This window comes from Myotis yumanensis, unplaced genomic scaffold, assembly GCF_028538775.1.
Source record: "Myotis yumanensis isolate MYYU_CA2020_CCGP unplaced genomic scaffold, mMyoYum1.0.hap1 SCAF_4, whole genome shotgun sequence".
Classification (NCBI taxonomy): Eukaryota; Metazoa; Chordata; class Mammalia; order Chiroptera; family Vespertilionidae; genus Myotis; species Myotis yumanensis.
This window is the reverse complement of record NW_027223755.1, coordinates 72719111-72743627: the sequence shown is the minus strand read 5'-3', so window position 1 is coordinate 72743627 and position 24517 is coordinate 72719111. Positions and strand designations below refer to the sequence as shown.

General features: G+C 41.8%; 1 protein-coding gene across 5 annotated transcripts in view; it reads right to left on the bottom strand.

The window, feature by feature from the left end:
• Positions 1-24517, bottom strand: part of SNCAIP (synuclein alpha interacting protein) — a 139202-nt gene that overhangs the window by 14097 nt on the left and 100588 nt on the right. For all 5 annotated transcript variants that reach the window (XM_070412531.1, XM_070412527.1, XM_070412532.1 and 2 more), the window contains exons 4-8: positions 20443-21317; positions 18498-18677; positions 13162-13275; positions 5047-5172; positions 758-927 (exon numbers count right to left, since the gene is read on the bottom strand). In XM_070412531.1, the coding sequence (XP_070268632.1) occupies positions 758-927; positions 5047-5172; positions 13162-13275; positions 18498-18677; positions 20443-21317 (1465 nt within the window). The remainder of the gene's footprint in view (positions 1-757; positions 928-5046; positions 5173-13161; positions 13276-18497; positions 18678-20442; positions 21318-24517) is intronic.

The following is a 24517-nucleotide window of genomic DNA, read 5'->3' as shown; positions in this document are numbered from 1 at the left end:
CCCACTATGGCAACTCTAACTTGACCGCTGTGTTTTCCAAGGGCTGACCTTGGTCTCAGGCGGGCGTCTGCTCCTAATCCTTCAACCCATCGAAGACCTATCTGTCCTCCAGCCCCACTTTATCCAAGCCTATCCTGACAACAATCCCAGAAAGCTTCCCTGACAGTGAGGTATGCAATGTGTGTCAGTTTAACAATCTCATAGCGAAAGAACTGACTGTAGCTAGACAGAGTAACATCATGCTGACTGAATAAGATTTTATGTTCTGAGGATTTATGAATCATCTGATTAATTTGTATAACAATTTACTAGTGATGGTTACCAGGTTAACTGTCTGTAATTTCCCAACTATAGATTTTTCTTTTTGAGAAAACTGAGAAATTGGCCCATCTCTAGACTTTTCTTTCTCGTGAGCTTTAGAAGTTGGGGGATGATTCCACGCCTCTCCTCTAATCTGGCCCTGAGATGGGAACACACAGAGAGAGTTCTCTCTCTTTGTCCAACGGCTTAAATTCCTGGCTTAGAAAACTTGCTTTGCATTTTTCCTATTTGTGTGAACATCATTTGGCCTCTGCAGAGATGACATCTTCAGCATGAACGCTGGCTGTGAGGATTTGGGGCGGAGGGAGAGAAGAAGATGAGAATGCAAGGAAGTCCCCATGCAACCCACACAGGGAGCTTCCCAAAGCACCTACTGAAACCTAAGCACAGGAATGACGGGCCAGACTTTGTTCTCAGCGAGCGAATAGGCACTTACTCCTTCAGCTGCTTGGTTAACTTCACCACCTGAGAGGCCAGTGACATGCAGGTCTCCACCACCACCAGGTACCGGGAGCACAGGGTGTGCCCGTGGCGCTCGGCGCTCTGGGAGGGCTTGTCCCCCGTGTGGTTCTGCATGGTGACATTTGCTCCATACTCAACCAAGGTCTGTCAGAAAGGCAGAGACATGGGGTCATATCGGGGCCTCCTTCTCAACATTTTTAATGACTGTAACAGAAGGTTGAATGGAGATTTCCTGTTATTCCAAAACCAGTTCCCAGAGCCCATAACAGGACAGGGTGGGGCAACCTGGCGAGCTTTCAGCAGTTGATATCAGACACCTCCTGCCCTACTACCAGCAACCCCACCCAGGCTCTGGAGGGGGAGGAGCCTGGGAGGGGAGGAGGTTGCTGCCATCCTTAAGGTCCCGTCCTTTATGAGGCATGCAGGGCACAGGGCAGTGCAGAGTGGTATCTGTGAGGAGATGCTTCGTCCCTCTCAATGGGTGGGCTCGTAACATGGGGATGCCTGCCAGGAGGAGAGTGGGACTTGTTTATTGGTGCCGATTGACTTGGGCAGCACACTTGACATGTTGCTGAGCCTAAATGATCCTGATCAAGAATAAAAAGAGCTGGAATGAAATGACATGGCCGGGGCTGGGCAGCAGCCTGCACTCCCACCATGTGCCATGGCTAGTGTATGTCCCATAGATTGAGCAGATGAGGTATGAAGGAGCTTGGTGCCAGGCTGTTATTATCCCATTAAATATGGGAGGGTTCTCCAGCCGTGGCCAGGTGGCTCAAGTGGTTGGAGCATCGTCCCGTACACCAAAAAGGTTGTGGGTTTGATTCCTGGTCAGGGTACATATCTGGGTTGGTTCGATCCCTGGTGCCAACGGGAGGGAGGCAACCAACCCATGTTCTCCCTCTCTCTCTCTCTCTCTCTCTCTCTCATATGGGGTAAGGATAAAAAAATAGGAGGGTTCTCTAGCAGCAAGAGGCAGTGGGGTGCAACACAAGTAGAGAGAATTGTGTGGGGAAAGAAGGAGGGTATAAGGTTGGAGTCAGATCTCCTCTGTCAGGTATCAGTGGGGAGGCTCAGAGGGCCCTGTGAATACCCCACCTGCAGTGCCCTTCAGAAGTCAGCCCCTGAAGGCTGCCCACAGAGGGCATCAGCAGCGAACCACGAGAGCTGAAGAAGCAGTGACAACTTTCAGGGAGTGCACCATGATCTTTCCCAGTTAAGCAAAGAGACAGTGGGTTTTTTCTCTCCATACCTCCACTTTCTCCCCAGCACTGGAGCCCAGAAGAGAGAGGGGAATAGGAGCTAGCATGGCGAGTAAACAGCCGATCATGCCTCACTCCCCCATGCCAAGTCCCTTGACCGAGTCCAATCTGGGTTGGGGATGAGAATGCTTTCAATCAGAAATAAGACTGAGACTTTAAACTGGTTTGGATTAAATGTTAATAGTTAAAAGCAAGCAAAAAGTTATGGACTCCGGCCAGTGTATCATTAGTAGAGGAGAGAGAGAACTGAACGAGCATGGTTCACATCATTAATTAAAAACAAACTTCTTTCACATTATACTGTGATGACATTAGATGCCACAAAAAGCCGTGGCACCAACACGAATCCACTGCCACAGTCTGACATATCCTTTGACACTGTCAACATGAGATTGTAGACTTCTGGATTTACTTCGGTAATAGGTAATGTTTTTCCCACAAGCAATGCTTGTAATTTTTAAATTCCTAGACTACTTAGACTCAGGGGCCATTGAGGAGCTTCATTTTCCTTTCAGCTTATGATCACTCACCATGAAAGGTCAATCTGCCAGAAAGCCTCCCGTCCCCCTCCCAAGAGGCAGGGGGACCACCTCGCCCGAGCTCTCCCAGCTCTCCGACACTCAGTGCAAACACAGCCTGGATCACTCCCTTGACTCAGGCCTCTGCAGCTTTCTTTCCAATGTTTTTCAAACTCAGTCCCCTTCCCACCTCATAAGGAACCTTGGTCACTCCCTCTTCTAGTCTCAGTCTCTTTGTATTTTTTTAAAATATCACACCCAGTACACAGACCTGCTTCCAAGATTATCCAAGTTTCCAAAGCCATGGTATCGAGCGCCAAAAGTATCATTTGTGCTAAGTGGAGTGATGAATGTTCTGAAAGGACAGACTGCCTCTCCTCACATATTAAAAAGAAAAATAACTGAAATCTCAAACGGAATTGGTGGTATCAGCTGGTTTTCTTTGGCTTTCGTCATTTATTAGCTGATAAAAAAGTTTATTTCAAGACTATTAAATATTGGAGTGTTTTGTTAAATGGAAAAATAACGTTTTCCATTTTTATTTGATTATTTTTCTTCCACAAAAAATAATGCTACTCCTTTCATCTTCCTGCAGATCCTGGTAATAATTTAAATTTCTCTCCAATTTCTCATCACTCCTTTTACAACTTGGGGCCTTAAATTAGAAGTTTTATCCTTTGCCAACATTAGTGGGGGAACTTTTGAACACTTGGAATATTTTCTATCAATTTAGCTCTCCGAACAGCAGTTGCATGTGGGTGGAAACTCTAGAGAGCTGCTTTAAAAAAATCATTCTCTGCCTTTTACTTTATAGCTTTTCCATATCTTCTCATGTCACTTCCTGAGTCCTCTCTACTTTCCTGATCAACTGGTTCTCACTGCCCAGTTTTCTCTTACCAGAAACAGTCTGCCTTGCACACAGTAGGACCCTAATAAATACCTGCTAAATAAATGAGCACATTAGGTTTGCAATAAAAGAAACAACACATAAGGCAACAAAGAGTGTTGCTTTCTTAGAGTTGTTATGTCCACATAACATATTTGCACTGTGTGAACTTGTGAAGTAGAAGTACTTTCTCTCATCCTGGCTGTCAACCACATGCTCTCAACGGCTCTGCTCAAGGGGTGGGAACAAAGCCACAGGTGTTGAGTCATTTTCAATGAGAAGAATGGTGGGATTGGTCTGATTCTGGTAATTGTGATTCCTGTTCATAAATTAAATTTAAGGTCACATCTAAACCCTGTTTCTGATTCCCAGCCTTTCTTCCCGTCACACTGTCACTCCTCTTCTACCTGTTCTTCCCCGACTCCTCAGCTGTCCTCTCTCTTTGCTTTGTCACTTGGAGTCTGAATGCTTTTTTCTGGGTGAAGAGGTCTATTTGGCTTTTCCATTCGCATGAAGACCCTTGTTTGGTCCTCTTACTGTGTGCTGTTATGATGGCGGCACCTGGTCAAGCTCAACTTCATGCAGCTCTGCATCTGGGTGAGGGATAAGGTGCCGACTCCTCTTGTGGAAATCCTACCCTCTCTAAGAAGCCCTCTCTGATGCCCCTCATGTGGTTTGGGGCAGGGGGTGAACCTCCCTCCCCTCTCCTGTGGCTCTGTTCCCCAACCTCTTTACATCATTGCACACATAGATTATAGTAGTTCTGGTAAGGCATACTCAGCTAAAAAGATGAGGCCCCCTGAGGCCGGTGGGTGGAGTGGCTGGTCAACCAAGGCCATGGCTAGTCTGCCCAACAGCTGAGGGGATCCATAGCTGAGTCCTTCCTGTTATCAACTCTGTGCCCATTTAAATGCATTTGAGAAGCTTGGTCCTGCTACAGGGAAAGACTACAGCACACTCTCTCTAACCCACTGCTCCTTTCTCCAAAGAATTCCTCTAACCAAGCGGTTCTCAACCCTTTGGCAGTCGAATGACCCTTTCACAGGGGTCGCCTAAGACCATCCTGCATATCAGATATTTACATTACGATTCATAACAGTAGCAACATTACAGTTATGAAGTAGCAACGAAAATAATTTCATGGTTGGGTCACAACATGAGGAACTGTATTTAAAGGGCCAGAAGGTTGAGAACCACTGCTCTAACCCATTCTTAAAAAATCTGTCCTATTTTTCATATACCTATTTTTCATAAATCTGTCCTATTTTATATGCCAATGGTAGCAAGAACAGTCTGCCCTTTGAGAGACTGAGAGTTGTCAGTCTGGTACTGATTTCCCACTGTCTTGAGAACATGGAGGTACTTAATGACTATTGTCCTCAGCATCCTGGGACATTCAAGGAGAATCTTATAGGGCTATTCTTCTTATATCTGTGTGGGTTTGTGAAAATACAAATATAACTATATAATTCCTTATCATCTACTACAATAGGAAAAGTTGATTTAATCCATTCTCCCAATGGATTGAACAAAATTTCCTTTTTTAAAATTACTTGATAAATGCATTTTGCTCTTCCAAGCAGCAGGACCTGTGTACCTGTATGCACCCGAGGTAGCCATGCTGAGAGGCTACATGAACTGCACTGTTGCCATCCTGGTCCACTTCGTCCAACGAGATGCCTTGTTCTTGCATGAACTGAAGAAGCCACAGAAGAATCTTTTCCTATAAACACAAAGAGAGTTGGAATTAATGGAATATCATGTGGGGAAATCTAATATAAAGTCAGAGGGAAACAAAAACCCCAAATTGTGAAAACCGGACATAACCACCCTTACCATATCAAGAGATAATTCCCATGCAGTGTGAACTGATGGATCTATGGATCTCTGATGTCAATGAAAGAGGAATGCTCAGCAAAGTGTAAGAGCAGGAAGTTATCTCAGAACTGCTCTTGTTTTACTTACTGTTCTACAGATGGGAGAGTTAATTTGCTGAAAGTTTGAGGACCTCCTCAAAGTCTCCCCGCTAGACAGATCCAACGTGGAAACCAGAATCCAGGTCTTTTGAGCCCCAGGCCATGTTTTTGCTACTTTGTTATACTGTCTGTAGGCTTCCAGAATATTATTATAAAACGTTGAACTCGTGATACAGCTAGCTCCCACTTTTAAGCTTACAATGCTTCCACCAGACCTTCCTAATCCCAAAGCTCCTGCAATCAACAGGCTTACGAAAGGAGGCAACACCTTGAGCTGCCGAGTCTAAGAGGACCCCACCAAAATACAACTGGCACCCTCTTGATTTTTCTGATCACGTATTGGTCATGTTTTGAAGGCAAAGCTTTCTCTTCTTCCACGTTCAAAGGAAGGCACCTACGGCTCTGAACACAAGCTTTCGAAAGCAAAGACACAGAGCAGGCGGTGTGTGTTACCAGAATCCCTTTGCATTTTACCCACGGAGTCTTTGTGGTATTTTCATGTTATGTTTGGCCCAGGCAGAAAGCAGGGGGATGGGATTTCACTGTTTTAAAATAGAAAAATGAAATAAAATGTTAAAAAAAATATGAGAGTGGTAAAAACAACAGCATGGAGTTTAGGGGGTGGAATCTGACATTTCAAAAGATGATCATGTGTTTGAAAGAGCCTTGAACCTCTCCTTAGCCTTTTAAAGGCTTTATTTCCAGTTATTTGCTCGGGCTGGTCATGAACTTTTATACTTTTCTGGATTAAATTTGCCTTCACCTTCTGAACATGCCAACTAATCTGCTAAAGGAATGTTGGATAAAAACAGCCAGCTCCTTTAATGTTTCACCCATCATGTGGGGAGCAGGGCACTGTTTATGAAAGCATCTGGGGCATCGGGGACAGACTGAACATTCGCACCACACTTTTTCCACATGAGCAAGCAGGGAGTAAGACCCCTAAAGAGCAAGAAGAGAAAAATGTAATCAATGCCTACAACCTAGCAAGAATGCACCCAGGGAAAGCAGAGTGAAGTGTTAGCTGCAAACACAGACAGACCTTGCAGAAAGTGAAACCTTCCGCATCCCTAGAGCAGGAGGTGGAACAGAGCCTGGAGGCCAGGCTGGGAGGTAGAATTGGGATGAGGATCTACCGATAGGTCTAACCCTCTTCTTTAGAGACAAACTTGGGGAAAGTTGGAGCTGAAATTTGAACCAGAGCAGGTGATCTTTCACATGCATAGGGTAGGACAATTTGCTTTACGTTTCCTAATTGATTATTTTTATTTGGAGACAGATGATTGCACCATATGATCAACTTAACTCCTTAAAAGATGCTGATGAGTGGACGTGTCTCGGGGTAAAGGACATACCACCCGGTTTGAAATCGATGGCTGAGGCATAGAAACATCAAGAGGGCAGGCTGCTGCAACTTCACAGATGCAAAAGGCAGTCCTGCCATCTCCAGCAGGTCATCCTCAAGCCTGTGGTGACTTGGCTTACTCCACGATATTAAATCATGGGATCATCATATGCCGAGCTCGAGAGAGTTTAGCGACTCATCCAACTCACACACTCTTATTTTATGAATTAGAAAACTGAAAAAAAAATAACTATTTCCTGATATTCTAGCAGCTCTTTTCTTTAGAAAGTAACGTTCAGAGGAGTTCAAGATATTTAGAAATGTTTTATAGGTACCTTCTGGTCAGGCATATTTTCATATTTTTCAGACTCAATAAAATATTACAGTGGATATGTCTATTCCATAAGCATGGAAAATGCACTTTACAGTAATTCACAGAGCTCTGACTTTTAGTAATGGGGTGGTAGGAAATGGAATACTGCATTTCATATGACTAGGAATTTTTCCCCTTGTAGAAATCTGGGGAAGAATCTAGCCACCTGTTTTCTCCAACTAAGAAGGCCCTTGATGAATGCAGGGGTTGATAATCAGGGAGAACAAGACAAGTCTGTGTGAGGCAAGAGTTGCCTTGGCTCCTGATGGCTCTCCAAGTCAGGTTCAGCCTATATTGTTACAATGACCTGTCTTCTTTTCTTGTGATGGCATGGGTAACTCTTTCTTCCTTACAATTAAAGATGTCACCCAATTCAATAGGCAAGACTTACACAAAGGAAGGACCATTACTTGATTGCTCACGATAAGACAGGCCTTTGCCCAGCACCTCAAGTTCAGTTTTGTGTTCTGCATTGGACAATTTATTTTAATAAAAAAAATAAGCCATTGGCTTGTCCACTGAGGTATTATATAGAAACAAAAATCTCTTCTACGACTACCAAAAGGGTCTAGATGACTATATACCTGTTCTAACAACTTGGGATTTCTAACATCTAGGATTTCAGTTCTAACATCTAGGATTTCTGATATGGACATGGAGATAGCTAGAATCCCTGGTTTTGGTAAAAGCATTGAGCATCCGCTTTCAGAGAAAAGTTGCTTTCTGCTCTTACTTCATTGTAGAAATCCTACAATTTAGACAATTTAAACTTAAATATCTAGTAAGGAGAACCGAACAAATACAGCTGTCTTCTCCAATTAAGAAGGCCCTTGATGAATGCATATATACCATGGTGTCCACTTCTTCTCTCTAAGACCTTTAACATCTAACAAACACCTACCTATCACTACCTCTGCTCCTCTAAAGATGTTAGACAAGCTTCATTTTTCCTAAAAGTATTGCTTTCAGAGAGCATTCACTGCAGTCACATGGATGGAGAGGTTCTTCTGCATTATTTCTGTTTAACAGCATGCCTCTCCCACTTATTCTATCCATCTACCCACACATCTATCTATAGCCATTCAACTTTCATTATTGACTGAACACTTCATTCATCTACTAGTTTCATCTTCTGGGAATGTCTACGCTTTTCCTAAAGACAATGCAATTGTTTAAAGAGGCAATTAATTAATATATGCAATTTCTGAGATTGCCAAACAAAGTCTAATAAAAATGTAGTTGAAAAGTATGCTTCAGGTTTATTATTGGAATAAATAAAATCCCTGCAGTTTTTGATGCAACCATAATTGTTGAAGGAGGAGCGTTCCCTGTGGTCATAAATCATCAAATCTAATACATCCTCACTTATAAGATTCATTCTGGTCTAAGATGTTAAAATGTAAAGTAAATGGCCAGTAATGATTTCATAATGTCATTTATTGTGAGATAAATGTAGAATCTAGAGATAGTAAAATGTGTGTGGGGGGGAAGTACATATAAGAATTGATTAAGAACTGAATAATTCTTTGGTAAATTTTTCTTATATTTTACTTATTGCGAAATAAACTAAGTAATATTGATAGCAATAAAAATAATAAATTGGAAGCTATCTAATCATAATAGCCAACATTTATCTACTATATGTCCACAATGGGCAGAGCTTCATGTGGCTTTTCTCATTTAGTCCTCAGAGCAACCCTGTGAGGAAACTTCTATTAACTCCATTTAAAAAAAAATCTTCACTTGAGGATATTTTTTCCATTTATTTTTTAAAGAGAGTAAAAGGGAGGGAGGGAGGAGAAAGATGGAAAAACATGGATGTGAGAGAGGCACATTGATTGATTGTGATTGGTTGCCTCCCACAGGTACCCTGACCAGGGCTGGGGATCGAACCTGCAAACCAGGTGCATGCCCTTTGACTGGAATCAAATCCTTGACCCTTCCAGACCTTGAGCCGAGGCTCTAACCACTGAACACCAACCAGGGCTATTATCTCCATTTTAAAGATGAAGAAACTGAGGTCCAGGGAGACCTTTTCTTTAAAAAAAAAAATGTATCAAGGCCATTGAGCTAGTAAGTGGTAAGGCTAAGGTTTAAACACAGACACTTGACTCAGAAGTCAATGTTCTCCATAACTCTGTTTTCTAACTTCTGAGTATGAATATTCACAACTACGCAATGCCCATGAGCTTTGGCTCCATAAATGACACCCTTGCTTTGCACCCTTTGGGTCCCAGAAATCATGGTTAGCTGCCTGTCAGTCTGTGGTGTCATGGGGCTCCGTGTTGGTTGTGATTTTTCCCAGACTGGTCCTTGGAGAGCAGATGGATGCTCATGCTAATCGAAGGTTTTTCTGTTTTGCTTTCATCTGCAATTGCAGCACTTTCGGTGTGTTTACTTATTTCTACCCCATGATGGTGAAACAATAAAGTCAAAGGATTACTTCCCCTTTTAAAAGTAAATTGTGGAAAAACAGTAACACAGCCTGCGGAAGCATTCCCCCTCACTAGCATCTATCACTGTTCATGACCATTCCTAGGAATTGCTGAGCCTTTTCTTTTTTTTTCAAAAAAAAAGAAATGCCCCCACCCACCCAAATCTGTATCAGGGCAAACATTTTTTTTGTTTGTTTTTTAAAAATATATTTTATTGATTTTTACAGAGAGGAAGGGAGAGGGATAGAGAGCTAGAAACATCGATCAGCTGCCTCCTGTACACCCCCTACTGGGGATGTGCCCGCAACCAAGGTACATGCCCTTGGTTGGAATCGAACCCGGGACCCTTCAGTCCGCAGGATGACGCTCCATCCACTGAGCCAAACCGGTCTGGGCAAAGGGACAAACATTTAAAAAGGAGAATGAACACCAGAGTGTGGACAAAGGTACTCTTGGTAAATGCCCATTGCTATGATGAAGGTTGTTCTTGCAGCAGAATCTCTTGACTAAAAGTCATGTGAATGCTTCAGAAACAAAATGATCACAGGTTTGAAGGTGAACGTAACAGCCCACTGAAGCAGCGACCAATGCAAAACAGGCTGAAGCCCCAAGCAGCTGAGGGCGAGACCTTTGCTGGATGAGACCATCTGAACCTTCATGTGCGAATAAAACAGCCCAAATTACACAGGTGGTAGCCTTGACTTGAGACAATTCAGTCTCAAGGGACAGCAGAGCAGGCCTCTCAAGGATATCCCCGGCTCATTCCTGAGCCTCCCTGAGGCTCTCACCTTCACGCTCCCTGGGCTGGCTCTGTTAGGTACAATCAGGCAATGAAATAATTGCACCCTCTGAGACTTCATGTGTCAAGATGAGGAAAATCAATTCCTATCGCCCAAAGCTCTATCACTGCAGGACACCACTAAAAACTGCTGCCTACCTGTGGTACTGGAGTCTTTGACGATAAATTTTTATTAAAAAAAAGGACACAAATTGGGAGTCAAAGGGAGCCCATTCTTTAAGAATCTACATGAGGGGCAGAGGGCAACTAAAATAAACCAGGAGAGGAATTTTTCTCTGTACTATCCTTTTCAGAGGTATTTACTAAGGAAACAAAACCAGAGCACACTGAAGTGCCTGCTTGATGTAGAAAAACTTGCATGTGCTGAATCCATTAGAAAACTGTTCAATAACAGTCTTCCTTGAGAAAATATTAGCCTTGTAACAGGTCCAAGTTCAGCATCTCTGCAGGTTATCTGTTATATAAGTCGCTGTGGCGATGTAGGATGGCTGGACAGAATTCACAGATCTAATGGTTTTCTCCATTTTCCCCTCGGGTAGGAATGCTCTCCCGAGGGCGCTGCTGGGCTGCCCTGCTCAGAGCTGTACTTGAGGTCATTAAAAATGCTTATCAGCTTGAAATAACAACCTGAAGATTGATATTAGCATGAAGCAAATGTTTGACACCGCTCTTCACATAGGTCAGTAATTTCCATCTTTTCCTCTCACTCAGCCAAGTAAGCCACGCTATCACCCGACCAGTCCCAGAAAGGGCACTCTCTTTTGTTCTGTCCCAATAGCTTCCAAATTATGAGAAACCTGCTGTGAGAGTTGAGCAGGGAAACTGGCATATATAAGCAACATTTCCCAAGACAAAGAAGGCCGGATGCCCAATTATTTACTTAGAGTCTCAGAACAGGCATGCGATCCTTTCCTCCTTTTCTTTGGCAAACTTGACCAAAAGTGCAGGCAGCTTTTCTCTAGTATCAAAATTCCTTGTTAGACTTTACATAAGCACATCAAATCAGGGACATGAGACAATTATTCTAACAATTTGAGAATAAATCAAATTCTGTTTCATACTGAAAATTATTTCTAAAGATTAGCAGTGATTAAATTATTTTGGTCATTTGAAAATTGTCTTCTGCTCTTTGCCAGTGTAAGTCAACAAAATGGGGGAGGGACAGCCTTAGCAAATGCTTATTAACTATTACCATTGTTTGTAGGATACCATGGCTGTACAATACACACACAAAATGGAGTAATCCTTTCAAAGACAGTGGCTTCTACAAATTTTAAATGTTCTTCCTGCTCTTTTCTTCATTTTCTAAACTTAGTACAGGTGCTCACTTCTCCAATGAGCTGCATCAGGTACTCCATATATCACAAAGTATTGTTAGATAAAATGGTAAAAAAAGATTTCTGCAGCTAAATCAATGCCACTGTGAACGAGTTTTACAAATTACAGAGAGAGACACAACAGAATCTAGCCCCGAAGTCAGAGGACTTGAGATCCGGTCTGTGCTCTTACTAGCCTTGAAACTTGGGCAAGTCACTTAGCTGTCTTTCTTCAGTCTCCTCTATAGTATAAAGTGGGGATAAAAACATGACCTAACAGGGTTGTTTTAAGGAATAAGTAGATAATGTACACAAATTCCAATGGCATGGTGCCTAGTAACATATGGAAAACAGTACATATTAATGTATATTTTAATTGAAGTCACGAAGACTCCCACTAAAAAAAAAAAGACTGTAGTAATATTCTCCAAGTCAATTTTTTGAACTTGAAATCGTCATGCTTGAAAAAGCATAATCTCTTGTTGACAATATCACAATTTACTGCCACTGGGGAAAGTTTATGAAGCCAAAGGGGATACGGTTATATGCATGAGAAGCAATTTTCTTTGCCACAAACAAATATGAGTGAATCTATTTTAATATAGTGCTGACTTTATTTATTTTTTAAAGACTGAGATTGGCATTTTGTGGTCCAACTTTTTTTAAAAAGATAATTTATATTCATTCCCTCCAAGGGAGTTAGTGATGATTTTTCACTCCATGCACTGGATTGTGATCTGTGTATATCAATTACTCACACTGGGCTTTCCTACTGTAGAAATTGGTTGTCACTGAGACTCATCTAGTGAGCGTGCTTATTCATTTTTAATAGAGGGAGACTTTCTTGATCAATGTCTTACTAAATATTTTCTTCTTAATTTTGGGTTCAAGAATATCATATTTTGAGCTCAGTTGGTTAGAACATTGTCCCTATATGCCAGGGTTGTGGGTTCAATCCTCCAGTCAGGGTACATACAAGCAGCAACCAATACATGCATGGATAAGTGGAACAATAAATCTCTCTCTCTCTCTCTCTCTCTCTCATCATTAAAAAGAGAATATCAGCTTTCTTCTTGACAGAAGTTAAATGTTTTTATTGCAGAAAATTTGGAAAACATTTAAAAATACAAAAGAAAAAAAGCCATATGTAATTCCACTCTGAGTGATAACTACTATAAATAGCAGTGACACAATTTTTTTTTTTTTAGTCTTATTACCCGTTTCTCTTTCTCTCTCTCTCCAAAGTTCAAATTTGGTACCCAATTACAGGAACAGTTTTGTATCATAAATTTTAACCTAAATATTATATAATGGACATTTTCCTATAAAATTTCATCATATAAATATAGCTTCATTATTTATCTAATATCCTACTATGGAGTTTTAAGTAGCTTTAGAACATTTTTTTCATTAAAATGCTTAGTGAATGTGATTGCTTATAAATCTGATAATTAAAAATTCTTCATACCTGGCCAAAGCCACCTGCATAATGAATAAGGCTTGGAAAATCCTTAGAACAACTCAGTTCTGCAATGGCTTCCGTTTCACTCACCATCCAGCGCACGCACTCTAACTGACCATTCTAGATTTTAGAAAAAAGGGAAGAAGAAAGAAATTTAATTTTTACTTTTGTATCAGACTTAATTTATTTACAACATAGGTATATCGCCTATTATATTTCTGATATGTGGCTCTGGGTCTAAATAAACGATAGAATTTATTTAAGCACATTTTCATAATTTTCATAAGTTATTTTGAAGTCACTATATTGAGGTATAATCTGCATACTATAAAATATACCCTTTTAAAATATACAGTTTGATGAATTTTGGCAAATACATACTCACTTGTATCTACAACTCCAATCAAGATTAGAACATTTTCCATCACCCCACCCCAAAACATTTCTGCTAGCCTTTTGCTCTCATTCCCCTCACCTTTGCTCGAGGCAAGCCCTGGTATGGTTTCTATCACCATAAAATTCTATTTCTCTTTTGCATCTGGCTTCTTTCATTCAGCATAATGCTTCTGAGAGTCATCCAAGCTACGGCTTATATTAATAATTCATCCCTTTTTATTGCTGAGAAGTATTCCATTACATGCATATATCACATTTTGGATACCCATCAACAAACTAAAGAAAGACAAAGTAATCCCAGTCTACTGGCCCCAATGCTACTTTCCCTGAAGGCTTCCCTGACCTGTGTCCACCAGAGCTTTTCCCTCCTGTGCCGAGGTCCCACACTGTGCGATCCAGGAATGCAGTTGTGATATATGTAACCTAGTGACTAAGACCCAGACTTTGTGATGGATTTAAATCCTTAATTTATCACTGAGTTACAAGACCTTGATCAAGCTACTTCACCTCTCTGATACTCAATTTTCTCCTCTGTGAAACAGCAGGGTGAGCTGTAACCACCTCATAAACGTACTGTGGAGATCAAATGAGACGAAGCACGTCAGCTTACTAAGCATACAACACTTGCCACCTTATACTATCAAAGTGCTCTCTGAGACACTCACTCTGTAAGACAAATGAGACATTCAGCTGCCTCCCTGGTTTGCATGGTGTGGGACCTAGCAGAGGAATAAAGAGCTACTGTGGCATGAGCTCAGGGAAGTCTATTCTTAAAACAAGACAGAGGAGGTAATCTGCTCATTCTTCATTTACTGTTACAGAGTTTCAAGTAGTCATCTCACAACTATACACATGCAGAGTCTATTCCCTCCGTTTGGAATATCTAGCATAACCAACCGGGGGTTTATTGAACAGCTTCCTGGTGCCTCATTCACATCTATTGCCTCCCTCTCTGACCTCCTTGCTGCCTGGGGAGGCTGATCTGAATGCATTGGCTCCCATGCCCCCTGGCTTCTGGCTGGTTTTGACTGATGGAGGGTTATGGCAAGAGACCTAGAAAGGAGAATGAGTTTGAGGTTCCCTCTGCTCCTGGCTCCCGTTACCCCTCTATGGGGTTGTCATTGGCTGGCTGAACCAATGACAGTCAAAGGTCAAAGGTCAGCCAGTCTTCTATGCAGCCATCTCTCTCTCAGGTCCTTCCCCAGTCCCTTCAGGCTCTGGGGTGGTAACTGTGCTCTGGTTGTGACCCCCAGATATTGTGGGCTCCCTACACCCTACCCACCCTCCTCTTGTATATAAATCCTTCATTACTGACTTTCCTTAAGTTATATAATTTGAACATTGCCAAGTGTTTTCTACCAGGATTTAAAAAATCACACTGATATAATGTGCTTCATTCCCTCTGGATGAAGAAAGGAATGGGACCATATTGAGCATCTACTAGGCAAGACAGTTTATATAAACTGGTATTTACACAGAACACAGAAATAAGAGGCAGTATTTCTGATTTTAATAATTGGGTCTTTTTTCTTGGTCTAACTAAAGGTTTATTGATTTTTTTTTTAATCTTTTCATAGAACTAAATTTGGTTTTGATGATTTTCTCTATTGTTTTTCTATTCTCTATCTCATTTATTTCCACTTGGATGTTTTTATTTCCTTCCTTATGGTTGCTTTGAATTTAGTTTGCTTTTCTTTTTCTAGTTCCCTAAAGTAGAAGGTTAGGCTATTGATTTGAGATCTTTTTTCCCCTTTCTTTCTTTAACATAGACATTTATACCTATAAATTTCCCATTTAAGCACTGCTTTAGCTCCTTAATGTTGCATTTTCATTCATCTCCAATTATTTTTCAATTTCCCTTGTAATTTCTTCTTTGATGCAATGATTATTTTAGAGTTAATTCCATATACTTGTGAATATCCCAAAATTCCGTCTGTTATTGATTCCTAATTGCATTCCATTATGGTTGAAGAACATACTTCATATGATTTCAATCATTTTAAATTTATTGAGACCTGTTTTATGATCTAACATATGGTTTACTCTGGAAAATGTTCAATGTGCACTTGAGAAGAATTCTGCTGTTGTTGGGTAGAATGCTTTGTTACATGCCTAGTAAGTAGACTTATTCAAGAGTGCAACCTTTAAATAGGGCAAAAATAAATATATCACTACTATGGGTTTGAAAGCAATATCACCTGCCACAAATAGAAATACCAAGAAAACAAAAAATGTTATTAAATTCTAGTGGGAGTTTTTGCCTGCTAGTCTCTGAGCCTGGGGTCACTCACTGTATGTTATAAAGGAATGTCAGTTGGTTGAAGTCATTTTTCTCACCAAACCAACATTTTCTCTTAGAGCTTCATCAGAGGGACTGAATGAGAAAAAGTAATTAAAGTAATTTCATTCCCAGTCTGTTTAGCTCCTAAAATAATTTCTTGTTATAGCCCCATTTTAGAAAACACAATGCTTACACCTTATAGAAATTTTCTTTCCAAAGGGCTCTCAGTAATGCTCTGAATTCCTACAGTATCTAGTGTTGGGTCCCCCAGAAAATACCCAATAAATTCTGCATGTAAGTGGCAAGAATTTATGATGTTCCATTCAAGGAGTTTATGAGTGGGAGAAAGATGTTCTTAAGCCTTGGTATTTCTTCAAAACTCCTTTTTCCCCCCCTCAGGTAATCTTTTTATTTGATACTCTGTCTCTGCCTCTGCTTCCTGTCTGCTTCAAGTCATATGATCTGAGCAACTTCTGCCCCTTTTACCAAGTTTGTTTGCTTAAATGACAACAGGGCTGTCAGAACTGTGCTTCATGAGGTGGAACACCACCAGCCTGTTACTGGTGTTCAAAACAAGGTCCTAAAACAGAAAATGCAGACTTCTTAGGACTCTCTCTGCATTCATGTTCTCCAACTACACTGAACACACCAAAGTAGGACATATGTCAAGACAGATTTCTAAAGAGGGTGGCACTGGTTATAAAATATTTGTATTTACTGCTTTTGTGAAATCTAGGTTGAATGAAAGCATAGAAGAAAACTTCCGTTTCCCAAATCAATGTCCAGAAGAAAAGCCTGGGGTCCCAAATCTGTAAAATCTTTTGAGTCTTATGGGTTTGTATATGTTCTTCATTAAAACAAACAGAAGTGCTAGGTTTTGCCTACTGATTGTGTTATGGCAATACTATGTTGACGGGAGGAGTTCAAGGATGAATAACACTTACTATGGATACCACAGAGGGAGTTTATGTCCAGGGTTGGCTTAATGACCATTAAGTTTCTTATGTACCTTATTACTTTAAAGGTTCTTAACTTATCAAAACAGCACTAGGGCATATAAATTATGAAAACATTTTTCATCCAACTGTACTAGTATAGTTAGAATATATTCAATAATCTAGCATGAGTCAGGAAAACTATACATTGGAAGTTATAAATATTTTATAAACACTAAAACATGTAGTGTTCTAATGTCAATGTTCATTGGCATTGCAAGAATATTTTATTCATTGCTGGCACGTGACCATTGATGACCAGACTCAACCCCTATCTTCCCACAGGACTCTGACAATGGGCTAGAATCTTCCATCTACACTTGAATTGCTGATATTGTACCCACCTTATCCACCGGGCTATCAGCTTCTTAAGAAAAGGGATTATGTCTCATTCAAAGTTTTATTACCATCACCTAACACAGTACCCAATGGACTTGGTACATATTGTTGAACTCAACTATGCTGAACCTTGACTTCACATTTGATTTCTCTTTCTTCATGATGGTTGCCTGCAGGTCAGCTCTTAATTTGATATAGTATCACTCACAACTAAAAAAAAATGATATTCACTGAGCTTGCAGTTTTACCAAAAAATTATTTTTTACACTATCTTTGAAATAATACCTTATAATTGGGTAAAACTAAATAAAACAGAAAACAACTTTTAATATATAAGACTTTACTAAATGGTAAATAAAGGTATAAAAATTCAGATTTGCATAAAAGATATATGAGGGGTAAGACAGCAATGGCTTGCTTTTAAATGTTATATGTTCTTTGGTGATTTCATAAGTAGATTTCTTTAGCTAGCGAGTTCCCCTAATAAATTTCAATATAATTCCATTAATAATAATTATGATTATTCAGCTTTTAGAAGACATTATTATGTGAAGTACATGTGCAGAAGCACAAGATGTATTATATTTCCCTAAACTTCATTTCTAGCTTCTTAATAAATATGACTGAATTCCACATTTATTTGCCAAAGTCCTTAAAAGTAATTTTAGTTTAATAGCTAACCTCCTAGTGATGTGTGATATATTTCACAGAGGTGCTCACTGCAAGGCTAAAAAAAGACCATGTCTTTCTGTATCACAGTTTCCAGGGTTTAACTCTGTCCCTGTCGGCATTAATTTGTGTAGTTTTGACGCAGAGCCTACTATGCTCTACAGGAGCTACACACACACTCGGCACTGATATTCCAAACAACTCCTGATCCTGAAGACACCTAAGCTTCAGATGTGATCTGTGAGAAGCCCACTTCATTGTCTAAAATACTCCTGAGGGCTACTACCTCTTTGTCTTACTCATTATACTCACATCAGGGGAAAATAAAACGGCCTCCAATAGATCCAGGTACAGTTCAGAGTCTAAACTGCAGTCTCCATGAGTAACAGAAGTTCTCAGCAATGCAAGAGACCATTGCCCTTTCTCTTTCCTAGCTGATCTGGAGCTCACCCGCATTCACAATAAATTGGAATGCAGTCTCAAAATCTCAAAGCAGTTAGGGAGTGAAATGATTCATCTCTTAAATATAACATGTTCACTTGCTGTTTGCTTGGCATAGCCCTCTTCTCTCCCTCTCCATCTCAGCACTTTAGCTCACTAGGAATCCTAAGAAATAGAAATCTAACTTTTAGCTGTGGAGAGCCCAGCCCCCAACCACTCACCTTGATGGCCAGGCCCGCTGGAGTCAGCTTCTCGGCATTCCGCTCGTTGAGGCAATCTTCTCCCATCAAAGAAGTGAGGTGCTGCAGGCACTCCGCATGGCCCTGCGACGCGGCAATGTGTAAGAGATTGTTTCCACTTTCGTCATGGATTTTGTCTAGATTGTCGGCAGCTAGGTGTGGCTGTACAAGTAGGAAGATGGGAAAAACTCAAGTCAATAAATCCAAACGACACACTCTGGGGGTTTTGCTCCGGGTGCTGAGAAGAAGAGAAAACCTTCCAGGAGCCCTGGTGACAGTCACTGGAGCCCGATAAGTCAGAATTCCTTGCTATAAATTCTAATGCTTTTCCATTACGTTGTTATATCATGCTTCAGAGCACAAACGCCTCAAGAGACCTATTTTCATGTGAGACACGGTGACAGGGATAGGTCCCAAGCTCGGGGAGGTTCCAAGCTGGCCTGGAAACCACTGTGATGACAGTTATCGTACCTGGCAGGCTCCCTGTCTGTCTCCTCCGCTCCACTGCTAAGTCCTGAGGGCCAGGTTGTGCTACGTTCCCTGCTGTACATTTGTTGAAAGGATGAACTACATCTCTCAACCACCTGCTTTGCCTTGAGCCATGGAGAACTGGCTTGGACTGCAAGCTAGCTGGTGGCTGCTGTGACCAGTGCTCCCAGGGTCCCTCTAGACACGTCCATCCCCAGACATGCTCTGGGGGCATCGGGAGGCTGCCTGCCTTTGGTTTTCTCACCTCCCGTGAAGTTCATCCCCTGAGTACAAACTGGTCAATAAAGACCGTTTGTTAAATTGAGAGGTGCTAATCATTTGGGAAATATGGGAAGGACAAAAGAAAGAAATGAACCAAAGAGAAATAGAGAAGAAGAGCCAAGAGAAATGGAAAAGACATTTTCAGGAGAAAAAAAAAGTATTACTTTATTTAGTAAAATTACTCAATCATATCATCCTATTATAATAGTAAGATTTGTGAAAATACAGCAAACACACTGTACTTATCTACCCATGGTTTTAGCCTAAGTAGAATCACACTGCCAAGATGTGATGGTTTTCCTGAATGAGACTTCAATTAACATCACTATATTAGCCCAGGCTTGCTACTGTTTCATCCAAGTCTGGAAGCCAGAAAAGAACAAGGCAGGCAGATGGAGTGTGATTTCAGTTCAGCTCCCTGAGCCTAAGCAGAACAGACTTTTCTTACATCATGTTACTCTGTGTCTAGAGTCTTTAGAAAAAGCTTCCTCATGCTCCCTAGACATGCAGAGCTGGAACTAGTCACAGCCCCATGTGGCTCAGAGGGCAATCAAGCTCTAGGGTAAGCATCTATCTGCAAATGCTTCCAAACATCCTGGTCCAACTCTCCGGAATAATAATCAGGATAAAACAGAAGACCCTCTGTTCACGTATCTGGCAGGTCCACCTTCGGCAAGCAACTGACATCCCCACAAATAAGTGAGTGAGAGCACTAAAAACCATTGGAAAGCAAAAGAAAGACATTAAGATTCAAGTGAGAGAGAAAGTGCTGGGCTTTTCTGTTTTGTTTTTGTATTAGATTAAGTGTCCTGATTCCAGTTGAATTTATGCAAACTTAAAGTGAAATAACACTCCCTCTACAGTCATTTGTTTTTCCCTGTCTTAACCTCCAAATTTTTATTTTAAAACTCTAAAGTCAAACCACCTAACTAAAACCACAAGTAAAGACTGCATCACCCATGGACACAGACAGTAGTGTGGCGAAGGCCTGGGTGTTGGGTGGGTCCAGGGTGGAGGGGGTCAATCGGGAAGGAGACATCTGTAATACTTTCAATAATAAAGGTACATTTTTAAAAAAGAATGGGAACCAATGCATCTTCATTCTGTTATTAACGAATGGAGCTGACACACTAGTTTCTGAATGACTCCTATGGATGCTGAATGCGATCATACTTACCAGGAGAGATATCTGTCCTTCTTTAACGATGTTCAAGATGCTTTTTACTTTTTGCAGATACTCACTCCTTTCTTCGGGGCCTTGGGAGCTGGTCCAGCTCAGGCCGCCGACCTGCTCTTCCAGTTTGGGCTCCGCTGCGGAGGTCTGCAGATGGAAGGCCCTGAGCTGGCAGTCCGGCAGGGGCTTCTCCACGTTTCGGCCGTGAGCATCACTGAAGGCCTTGCTGAGGAAATCCTTGCTCTGGCTTTCAGGCTCATAGGCAGCAGAGCCACACTTCGCCAGCGGCGGCGAGCTCTCGGCGTCTTCGGGGGAGAGCTCAGGCTGGTCGCGGAGGACAGAGGACGCTTTTCTCGGGTGAGGGCTTTTCACGGGAGAAAGGACACAGAACGGTGTGGTGGTGGACGGTGAGTTCTCAGCATTTCCTGTCGCGCAGACTTTGCCAGAAAGGCCGTTGATGGTTGTGCATAAGCCCAAGATTCTTTTTTCTGCAGCCATCTTGGGGAAAGGGGCGAGCTGTTGGCTGGATTTGATGTAAGGCACATCCAGAATCTCATCCATGTCCAGGTCATAGTGCTCCAGTTCGCCCAGCAAGGCGCTGGGCTCCGCGGTCTTAGTCTGGGGGCCGCCCTCTCTGTCTCCTCCGGGGCTGAGCTCTTCGGGCTGGGGGTCTGCGTCGGTGTCCCCCCCTTTCTGGTACTCCGCCTTCTGGTTCTTTTGGTCATCACTTTCGTTGTTGTCCAGAGTCTCCGGCTGATGTTTCAGCGGGGACACGCGCTTCACCGGGCGGAATTTACTGTACACGTCCGCGATCCCTGTGGGCTTCTGCGCGTTCGTAATAAGCGTCGTGACGCTGCAATTCCAGCCGGAGCTAGAAACTGTGTTAAAATAAGTCAGAGGAGATTATTCCATTGAAACACTGAAAACATCTTGGCCAGGCAGGCAGACACGGCCCACTCAAGTTATGCTCAAAGTAAGCGCCTGTGTAAGGGGACCACTTAGAACGTGGATCATAAAACAAACAGTGCACTTACCATTGGAAAACAGTGAAAGAGAAAAGACCATTATGATATGTCGGCTCAGAATTAATTAAAGCAGTGGGAATGGTGAAAGCCGACAGCTGAAGAAAACAAACCCAGACAGGTATTTAGGTCTGTTCCCTGGACAGCCGCACCTGCCTGGCAAGGATATGGCTACTTGTCCCCACCCTGGAGAGTAGAATGGGAGGGCAGGGTCCTCTGGGTTAAACGCACTTCCAGACTGTTTAGGGAGAGGAAGGATGTAAGCGCACACATTCACACATACACACATGCCTATGGACACCCCTAACGCCTAAGAAGGCCTGTATAAAGGAGGGCTACATTGTTTAATATTGGGCAAATGATGGCCGATTGGGTAACTCACCAGGTGATCGGTTAGATGCATGCGGGAAAGAACAGAGAGGAACGCAGGCGTCAGGAGTTGACAGGACCCTGGGAGATAAGCCGTGGGTTCGTGCCCCCCCCCTCCCCCCCGCAGCTGAGCACCCCAGTCCACCGCTGCTCAGGGACATTTCCCGGTGCTGCCCAGCATATGACACAGCAACATAGTGCACGGACACTTTGCAGCTGAATGAGCTCTTGAAGATTCAATGCTGCCTCCATTGTCTTAAAAGTTGGAAACAAACAGGAGGAGAAGGATGTTGCAGAGGGAGGGTGAGGTAGGCAGGCCAGTGTGTGTGTGTGTGTGTGTGTGTGTGTTCTTGTTTCTGTTCAAAGCTTAAACACTATACGGTTTGCATTTGAGTAAGTGTCTGGTTGAGATGGAGTATAACGCGAAACAGCAACACATTGGAGGTGAAAGGTAAGAACCACCACTTCTCCCAGTTAGCCTCTCGGTGCAGGATGGTGGAGCAACATCCTCAGACACCAGGATACTGCTTCCTCTCAGGGAGACTCCCCTGACGAGATGACAGATGACCCAGGACGCTGGAAACCGGAGGCCAGCGGTTGATAGATCCCTACTCCCCTTCCACTCAGTTTACACCATCCCCCATCGAAGGAGTGAGGTTTCAGGACATGCCCTCCAACCAGGGACCTCTCATCTAGCTATCCTTCCGGGACAACAGCAGGTGGGAAGGTTTTAACCCCAAAGCGTGTTTTTGTGTCTGTTCTTTGCTGTTGGGCACAACAGAAGAGACAGGAGGTATGTACACTCCAGTCTGTAACTTCTGCAAGAGTCTCCGGCTACCACTGATTGTGAGGGTGAAAGTGGGAGTTATTAAAAGTTTGGAAGGAGTTATAAAAGTTTCCAAAATTTAAACCATGGTCATCCTTCCTCCTGCTAGGATGTGTTCTAGGAGGAGTCAGAAGGGTTCTGGAACAAAGCTAAGGAGAAGAGAGTGAATGTTCTGAGCCTGAATGCCATACAACTGTGGGTGGGTTCTTTCTCCAAGACTGACCTCAATTCTGCAGCGGTTTTCAGAGGGTCTCCACTACGTGGTCCTCCTCTGAGGCCCTTCTAGCTCTGGCATTTTAGAATCTAAAAGGAGAATATTATAAGCTGTGAGGTGAGGCTTGGATTCTGTCCAGTACAGAACAGGTAGGGAATGTTCCAGAAGGAAGGAAGGGATCAACATGCTCTTGTGCTGCTGCGTCTCTTCCCTTTCGTTGGCTCTGGCTCTTAGTTGTACACAGTACTTGGCACAGAGCTGACAATTAACAAATGCTAGTATTTGGATTTGAATCTCACTTTGCACAACACATTAAGCCTCTTTTTAAATGCCCAAAGTGCATCCTTCCCAGGGATTTACAGCTTAATTTCACAAGGGAAAGAAATTCTGCTAATAAACTTGGAGGAGCACTAATTACCAGTAAGAGCTGGATTTTCTGAAGTTATGCATGAAATGTAAATATGCAAAAGGCAAAGACTAATTCCAGTTGGTCCATTATAAATTTAAAAGTTTTTCTATCCTTTCTATGTCCTTTTTTACCTAAAAATGTAAAGCTATGAAAAAACTAAAGTCTGCCCCAAATTTTTGCCAAGCCTTTCTTTTCTCTCTTCCTTTCAAGAGCACATGGTTACTTACTTATTTAAAACAACAGAGAGATAATGGACATAGAGTTTATAATGTGTAAATATGCCTTTAATTTTATCCGTTAATTTTCTCAAGTGCTTTAAATATAGTGAGATATATATATTCACATTTCTGAGATACATACTTGTTAGAGAATGCTGTTTGCTAATATTTTTGCCAATTACCTTAATTTCTTTGGAACTTCTTGAAAATGTGCATCTCAGGATGTAATAAAGAATTTTTAAAGGCACATAACTTAGTGGGCCAGTACAACGAGTGCATTGTACCAATATATTTATGTATTGCATAAGGTCGTGGGTTCAAAGGGCTACTCTTTTATGTTGGCTTTATTTACATGTGAAATTTTTTCCAAGTGATATAGGGAAATGGATACCATATGTTCCCCAGCTGTTTTGTTCTGACAGGAGCCATTAAGAACGCTCTATGGAAATGAATTCTGTCTGAGTCTTATGAAAACACTTCTCTCCACACAAGGGTCTAGAAACTGAAGAACGGGTGTCAACATTAGGCTTGTTGTCCTTCCCCTTACTCAAACGGATGACTCTTTTTTAGGCCAAAAGTGAAATCTATGCTTTCTAGTCTGTGTCTCGACTACTGGGAACAAATCCCAGTCATGAGAAATGGATTATTTAACAGGTCTTCATGAGAATACTCTAAATTACTATATCACATCCTCATCTGAGAAGGACAATTTTACATATGTGCAAAAGATAAAATTCAATGAGTTTATTTCTCCTAAGCTGGGCAAAAGGGTATTTTAAGCACAACACAAGAAAAGGGGCTATTAATTACTGTAGTTCTACTCCAACACCATAATAAATTTCTTATAATACATGGAAACAAAGTTCAGACTAACTATGGTTACTAGGAAGATTTTGAGGCTAAATTTGTTTTCTGAGGATCAGGAATAAATACTGCACATGTTAACAAACTTTAAATGCCTGAAAATTTTATCTGTTATCTTATTAGAGCTTTACAAGCTCTGTGAGAACAGGGCCTGTG